The sequence below is a fragment of the Thermothelomyces heterothallicus genome (genome assembly GCF_042370625.1).
Source record: "Thermothelomyces heterothallicus CBS 202.75 unplaced genomic scaffold P884_scaffold_25, whole genome shotgun sequence".
NCBI classification, from domain to species: Eukaryota; Fungi; Ascomycota; class Sordariomycetes; order Sordariales; family Chaetomiaceae; genus Thermothelomyces; species Thermothelomyces heterothallicus.
Window position 1 is genome coordinate 533886 of NW_027192586.1, and position 7773 is coordinate 541658.

Sequence of the window (7773 nt, forward strand, 5' to 3'; positions counted from 1 at the left end):
ATTGTAACGTGCAGTGCTATTCCCGTGGGATGCCCTCCTTGGCTCTTTCTCTCCCGTTCGGTCGTACAAAATTGCTCACGGAGAGTGGAAGGTACATACATGTACCTACAGAGGGGTACGCGACAGAATTCCGGTTCCTCCATCTATATACCTCCTCCGATACACGTGTCATAATATTTCTTCACTCCTAGCTAAGGTAAGGAGCGCCTTGGAAAACTACACTACAACGAGGTATCCAAGCGTAAGGAAAGTGCGAGCTGCTGATGTGAAGCATATTCGTATGATTGCGCTAGCCGTACAGTACTACTCTGCAGAACCGGATCGAGATGTACCTGCTTGAGACGGATGGAAGAAGAGGTAACGGATTGAGCCAAGTTAGGCTAGCAGCGCAGGCAGATCTCCATCCGACTCGCCCCGGTGCTCCCCCTCCGTCGCCAACCCCTGTCAGACCCGCCTGCGAGAGAAGATCGGCTCCAAGGACCGTGTGATAAACGAGCTTCCTCCAGGCCGCTCCGATAATGCCTGAAACCGGGAATTGCAGAGCCGCCAGGAAGCAATCATCGCGCTGGTGACGGATATCAAGTGTAACGCAGGCACACAAAGCACCTCTGCAATCACAAAGGCACATGAGCAGGTCAAAAGCCTGCCACCTAGATAGGTGCTGGCCAGAGGCGCTGGTTCGGCTACGCTGGGTAGTGTAAAGTATGTAATTACCTTAATTACCGGAGGCATCCCCGAGTGTCACGGCCAAAGTGCCAAAGTAACATAGTACACACATGATGCAGTACCAGTACTTGAGTGTGCATTACTACTACTTATACCTTGCGCAGATTAAGTACAAGTACACCTCCCAGGGCGGCCCTTCCCCGACGAAGATTTCTTCCCCCACAGGTTTCTCTTCCTAAATCCCGAGCTCTCAAAAAAGATTATCCTTTATTTCTTTCGTCTCCGTCTGCCCTCGATATCTACTTCCCCGTCATGCTCGCCTGAGACGTTTGCTACGACTACACACCACATGGAACACCCTTGAAAAAGCACAATTGCCACGAGCACATCCGTCCCGAATTCTCGAGCCCGGATGCCGGCACGTAGCATAATTGCATGAACAAAACGGTTAGCTCTTCACAGTCTCGCGGGCCATACATTCACCGTTTATTTCATTTCGTTTAGTTTTGTTTTTTCAGAATATTTCCAGGCACACCCTTTGTCTCCCCATCGGGGTTGGGCACTGTACTGTACGTAGTAGGTTCCGCCACCAGCGGGGATCTCGCCAACGGCGACATCCACGGGACTCGCTCCGGCAACGTTACCCCCCTTGGTCGCGTCGATTCGCTCCTGCAAGTCTTAGAGGGTGTTGCTAATCGAGGCGTGAACGCAGGTGGGCCACGCCCCCCGCCCCCCCGTCGGAGACTTCTCCGACAAAGGCGGCTTTAGCTCGCGGGCGCTTCTTCCGGCCATCCAGGGGCCCTTGAGCTCGGGGTACCTGCACTCGAGTCGACATACGCAGTAAGCCCCGGCTGGCCGCGTTCCGTTTTTGTCAGATGATCAGAGCCAAGTCTCGGGTTGTCTCCCGCCCCGGATCACCAAGTTAGCAATCAGTGGTTATATCGAGCCATCTCCAGGCGCTCCACTGTCATCGCTGGCTCTTTTGCACGCACAGCGGAATCTTTGCAAAGCCTTCGTCTCTCAATCTCTGCTATTGCCCTCCCAGAAGAATTCCACACAGATCGATTCTCCCAGGGAGCTGCTAGACCTCATCAAATTCCCCGTGAGCTCAGCCATCCCGCCTGGCAGTACCCTTCCCCGTGGTGAGGCCGTGCCGTTCGAGACAGGCACGACGCCTCCCAAATCGGCCCTGATAAGTGATTGGTCTCTCTCGAATATTCAGCCTAGTCTGTCACCGCTTCCGGGACCAGGCCAACAATATCCCACCGTTTCTCTCTTGCGCAACAACAACTCTTTGCCGACTGGGCGTATAAAAGGTCCAGACCCGGGGGTCTTAAGCCGCTTGCTCTCCCCTCCCTCCACTTGTCTTATGAACATCTGCTAGCCACCTTCTTCCACGACTCGAGAGAATGACGGAAGTTACCACCTATCACCAAAGGCATCCCTTTGAAGGCTCCAACCCACGACTGCTCGCGCCAGCCCCTGGCTTTCCGACACTTAGCATCTCCAACCCGAGCAGCGAAATGGTGTACCACAGCGAAGGTTACTACGCCTTCCAAACACCGCCCAGGCCTCCGTTCGAGCCGCGCTCATCCTCGGTCTCATCCACCTCTTCTTCCGGATCCTCTTCGGTGCCATACAGCACCGTTCCGCCCGACAATGTCGGCGCCGTCCGCACCGTGTCACCCGCATCCAGCACTTCTTCCGACTCGGGGACAGGCGCCGTGGTATATTCGAGAAATCATTGCCCAGCAATCGCCCACGAGCAGCCGTTTACGTTCCGTGCGCATCCGCTGCCGTCACAACTCCTCCAAGCACAAGCTCCTTCTTCGCTTCCCTTCTACCCGTCATCGTACCAGACTTCGAGGGATGTCTCGCGGCCGTCGCCCTACGGCGCCTACTCCGTCGACGCTCTGCACCACCAACCGTCGTCGTTCTCCTACGAGACCTGGCATCCCATGTTTGGTTCGACCACGCCATGCCACTCCTCTCAACCCTCGACCTCATATCAGGTCCGACCACGGAACAACGATGCGAACTGGTTTCTGAACGGTATGCAAAGGCTCTCGCCCGACGTCATCCACCGCATCCAGAAGTATGTGACGTGGTACCACTGCTGGAAGGCCACCAGAATCTGCCAGTGGTTCTTGCACAACTTCCACCCGGATAACTTCAGTCATGAATGGAAAGTGGCCGAAATATTGAACACCGAGAGGAACAGAGGCCACGAACCTTTGGATGACGACGAACCTGGGGACACGCCTGAGCAGAAGAAACCCGGAAAAGACTTCAATTTCTTCGCGTGTTACCATTGTTTCCGTTTCAAGGGATTCGACCAGTTCGAGGCCCAAAAACACACTCCATCGGTCTTCAGAGAAGAGGACGACTCTGAAGAAGCCAGCGGTAATACTACGAGTACCTTAACAACAACAAAGAGGCGAGAGCAGTCCTCAACCCTTTCGTCACCAAGCCGGTCGCCTTCCGCCAACCCACACTACGACCCCAGCCTGACGCGGAGCAGCCTCCGAGCCGCCTCCTCCTCCTCATCGTCTTCCTCCTCCACAGCCGGCCGAGGTCGCCGTGCAGTAGGCGGTGGCGGCAGCCCCGCCTCGAGCGACGACCCATTCGCACACATGCACCCGCGCGCGAAGAGGACGTACGGCCAGCGGCGCTTCTGCGTCGACTGCGGACTCAAGGCGGGCTTCTACGAGCCGGGGGACTTGATTGAGCTGCAGAAACCGCGCAAGAAGGGCGACGCCATGTGGGTATGTCGGTGCAGGAAACTTCACTCCCGCATGGACAGCGCTCAGTGCCACGTGTGCAACTCGATCGCGCCGCTGTCGGTACCAAGGTGAAAACACAATGTCGTCAAGGCCGGCTCTCTCTGTCCGTGTTATTACTCTATAATACCCAGATAGGGATCTGAGGGCGAAGACAATATCGGTTCGGAAGGGTCCTCTACTACTTCTTTTTTTTTTGATCTTTCTACTCTTGCTGACCATCTTGTGGGATCGCTCAATCTGTTGTCGCTATTACCTGTCTGATACACTTTGCTTGGATCTATTGAGGCATATTATCAATTATGCCCTTGATTTCACGGGGTTGAATGGTCTTTTTACTGGTACAAAATGGTCTACCTGGCCTTGTAAATGGATTCGAGCACTTATTACGATATCTCCAGCTCACACCGAGTTCGCGGCCTGTCGCTTTGTTCCATCTTGGGCAGCTCCCCGCATGTCGTTGTCCTCGAGACATTGTCTTAGAAGGATGCCAAGAAAATGTGTAGCGCACAATTAGCAGCCGAAGGATCCGATCAAAGGAGTCAGGCCACGACTGACAAAGACGGGTTACAAACTCGGAGGAATGATTGCCGAGGTGAAGGCGACATCGGGAAAAAAAAAGAGCTGTCATGGCAGTCTCCCCTGTTCTTGTCTCGCGGCGCTTCGCAGATACAACGATTAAGGGAACCACGGCCGATCAGGGGGGTCCAAAGGGAAAGGAAAGGGGGGAGCAACGGAGGGTTTGGGGAAAGGGGGGCAAAAGTTCGCATGGCTGACCGTCCGACTGACAGACCAACCGAAACATTGTCTGCTTTGGTCGCGCTGTGCGCTATTAGTGCTCGACCCGACAGTCTGGGACGCAATCAGAACGCGCCGTTGGTCGCTGCTCTGCAGCGGCGCGGCCGACCGGGAGGTAGGGAAAAAGGGACTGGTCATATTTTCTTCTCCCTTCCCAAACATTGCGTGCTGCTGTGGTGGTGGGCTGGTCGGCTCAGTAGCTTCCTCCCTCGGCATTGGGCTGCGCCGGGCGGTGCGGTGTGCATACACTACGCGTAGTGTTGTCCTTATTACGGGCTGGCGTCTCTCTCGCATCTGCATAAAACGGCGCTTAATTAATTCTTTAATAACGGCGCGCTGTTGCTCGACAATTCTTATTTATTTATTTATTTTTGTTTGAAAATTCCACCATTCTTGGTTTCACTTACTTTGTGAGAAATGCATTCTCAAGTCGGGATGCCAGCATTATCAAACACGATCGGCGAGACAAGCCGAAAAAGAGGGAGGTTTGGTAAACTGAGAAGATGGACTCGGAGGGAAGGGGAGGAGTAAGGGAGAACGAGAGATTTGGCTTAGTAATTTGGGTGGCGCCGAGACAGCCCACCACTGACCGTAATTATCAAGATATGTCATTCATTGGGCCGCCCACGCCCAGTCTACGTATCTTCTTCGACCAGGACAGTGGACCATTTTTATTCGTTAAAGCGGAGGATACCCCGGAGGGGAGGAGGTCAACCGGCTCTCCCTAGTATCTATTATCATCGTATATACATACATCTACATGGATCACGGTTAGATCAGCGCTTCTGACAATCACGCACGTGAAAATAATACAAGGTACCTACCTATACGAGGTTACTTATATGGGTTTCGTCGCAGGTTAAAGGAGCGAGAAGCGGGAATAATACACAAATGTTGTAAAGGGGAGTAACGGAGCACTCCCGGTTGCATCGAGTCATCTTGGTACTTCGAGGGGGGAAGGGGGGAAGACCGGGGTGAAGGTCGATGGTCAACGGGGAGCATCCGCGAGCTTGACGACGAGAGAGTGTGGAGGCACCATGCTGCAGGGGTACGGAGTCATGCCGTTTCTGAAAACGGGCCAAGCGGGGCGAACATCGACCCTTTTTTTTTTTTTTTTTCCTTCCTTGTCTCCCCGGAATGCCAGCTACACTATCATGACACAGCACCACGCTAACCAGAGCGGCACGGCGCCGCGGCTGTTTGCGCGGTGTTGGTGTTTGTAGGGGAGTGCGCAAACAATCGAACCCCTCCCTCTCTCCACCGCGGCCACGATTGACCCTGCCAACGGCAGCTAACTGTAGATCCGCGGATACGCTATCCTATCCTGGTTGATCCCGGCCACGGCATGGGTGTCTGACTCCGACGAAGCCCAGTGGCGTCGACGGCGAGGCCGACGATGGCTTCCCCGAGTCCGTTGAATGACCAACTCGTTTGTCAGAATCGGCAGAACAAAGATTCGTCCAGAAGTCGATGGCGGTGTGCCGCCGAGGGAGGCGAGCCAGTCAGCCGGCCAGCCGGCGGTGGAGTTTGAAAAAAAACAGGGTTGACTTCGGCGACTTGACCAGACCACCGGAACCCAATCGAATCCAGGCGCAACCGAGCCATCCAGTCTGCACCCCGGCGCGATACTCATCTGCAGCAAAGAAGCGAAGAGGGGCCGTTAGGCGGAGTCGCAATAACTCTTGGAACGCGCAGAGAGATGGGCTGACTCATTAATTACGCTATTACCTACTTCGTATAAGCGCTGAAATGTAGTGGCGCGCTTATTCTCGCGACCAAGAGCACGGTCAGTTCGAGAGCTTCGGACAGTTCAGCAGCGCTGTTGGTAGCGCTGTTGGTAGCGCCGACACCACCGTGCTGGGGTAGGAAAATCCTGCCGCCCACTGTTGTAGAGTATGATTAATTAGCTGGATATTTTAGGATTCCCCCACGGTGTCTGCTCGGGAACGGGACCCGAACGCAAGTCGAACAAGGCCAGGGACAGCCAGCCCCAGTCTGCCCTTTGGCCCTTGGTAACGTGGTTTGATCTGAAGTGCCTGCGGGGCGAAGGCTCCCTCTCGGACCAAGATTACTGTCACGCGGAAAACATGTGCGAGGGCGGTTGTCTCTCTCTCCGGATCCCTTGCCACGGTGTAGGATGTGTGGCTGTGGGAGGATCCGGGCAAAAGGCGGGCGCGTGGGTTGATTGCGAGTCGACCAACATTCAACGAGAGGAAATGAGGCCCAGAGCGCCGAGACGACATCCTGGAAGGCTGGGTCATGCGAAGTCGCGGGGTTCGCTAAACACACGAGGCGGAAATTCTTGCGAACTTGAGGCGAAGTCAGACTCCGTGACTGCTAATTACGCTATTTCTGATGAGAGCCCAAGGGGGTCCGTTGACCACCAACCTACAACACTCACAACGGTTAATTATTAATTTGTTCCGCTGTTGGCCAAGACTAAAACCTGGCGGGAAGAAGGAAGAATCTGGATTGAAGAGAGACCTAGGTACTCAAGTTATCCTGAGGTGCTCAAGGTAGCTCAAGGAAGGTGGTAGGTACCAGGGGTTGCCAACGGGGAAGGTCACGGTTGTGGCTCTTTCCATACCTTCGCACCTATAACCGTACCTTCTAGGCAGACAACAATTTCACGCGGGCGTACCTTGCCATTAGCTAGCTACTGGCTGCGGGCAGCTCCATCTCCCAACAGGTGGAAGCGACGAGATAGTTAGGCTGATATGTCTGGAAAGTGCAGGGATCCGGCCGTTCCCTGCTGCAGTTAACTCAAAAGTCACGGCCTGCGACTTTTGATGGTTCCAGACTGCCAGGCTTCCAAGTCCTCCGCATTAACAGTGAATGCCAGAGCACCGATTCTGTACCCGCCTCCATCTTAAGTGTTTCAAACGTGGCAGTACGCCAACTGCCGCCAATGAGGGCCTGGGTCTAACCGAGCCGCCGCTCCGCTCTCCCTCGCCTTCCATGCCTTAGAACTCTGGATGGCTTCTGGTAACCGAGTGGTTGGCCGCTTTGCACAGCGCCACACTTCGGCCAGAGGCAGCTTTAGCTCCCGGCTTGGAAATATCCGCCACGCGTTGAGTCCCTCATTGGCTGTCACTGACATCTCGGTGTCTGTCGCGCGCCTTTTCCGAGGCCTGCTATTGGCCATGACTTGCACCGCGATGATCTTCCCCCATATGACACGGTTGCTGTATCCCGAGACCCCGATGGCAGCTTCAGAGGGTGCCCCTGGGTCGTCAATCCCACGCGTTCAATCCTAACATTGGCTTGCTCGCAAGGTCAGAAGGATTGTCATCCATATCATGGTCGCCATACCGTCCTGGCGCAGCGGCCGAGTAGGCGGGAACGCCTCCTTTTGTTCGCCTCTCCATGTGACACGCTTGAGACAAGACGCCGCAGCTTTCCGCTCCTTGTTGCCACTCCCTCACACCCGAGGATGGGCGCATGGTGATTCGGTACGTGCTTTAACCACACCCCGTTGGTCATAACTAAGTCTCACTCCCCACCTTCCAGGCCTAGTAACGCTCGTGTG

The 7773-nt window shown here is 54.9% G+C and overlaps 2 protein-coding genes across 2 annotated transcripts; one reads left to right on the forward strand and one right to left on the reverse strand.

The window, feature by feature from the left end:
• Positions 1 to 1788: 1788 nt before the first annotated feature.
• On the forward strand, positions 1789 to 3624 carry P884DRAFT_67700 (uncharacterized protein). The gene has a single exon (XM_069446017.1). The coding sequence runs from the start codon at positions 2076 to 2078 to the stop codon at positions 3519 to 3521; it is 1446 nt and encodes a 481-aa protein (XP_069294958.1). The 5' UTR covers positions 1789 to 2075; the 3' UTR covers positions 3522 to 3624.
• Positions 3625 to 5990: 2366 nt separating this feature from the next.
• Positions 5991 to 6891, reverse strand: P884DRAFT_263435 (uncharacterized protein). The gene is made up of 2 exons (XM_069441758.1): positions 6165 to 6891; positions 5991 to 6106 (listed from the first exon to the last, which is right to left on the reverse strand). The coding sequence occupies exons 1-2, from the start codon at positions 6503 to 6505 to the stop codon at positions 6055 to 6057; spliced, it is 393 nt and encodes a 130-aa protein (XP_069294959.1). The 5' UTR covers positions 6506 to 6891; the 3' UTR covers positions 5991 to 6054.
• Between the last annotated feature and the right edge of the window lie 882 nt (positions 6892 to 7773).

What these genes read in the sequence shown, in the direction of transcription:
- P884DRAFT_263435 (XM_069441758.1), bottom strand. Translation starts at nt 6,505, where the DNA reads ATGACCCAGCCTTCCAGGATGTCGTCTCGGCGCTCTGGGCCTCATTTC. An exon ending in GCAGACACCGTGGGGGAATC is followed by an intron (nt 6,107 to 6,164) that starts CTAAAATATCCA and finishes GGATTTTCCTAC; the next exon opens with CCCAGCACGGTGGTGTCGGC.
- P884DRAFT_67700 (XM_069446017.1), top strand. Translation starts at nt 2,076, where the DNA reads ATGACGGAAGTTACCACCTATCACCAAAGGCATCCCTTTGAAGGCTCC.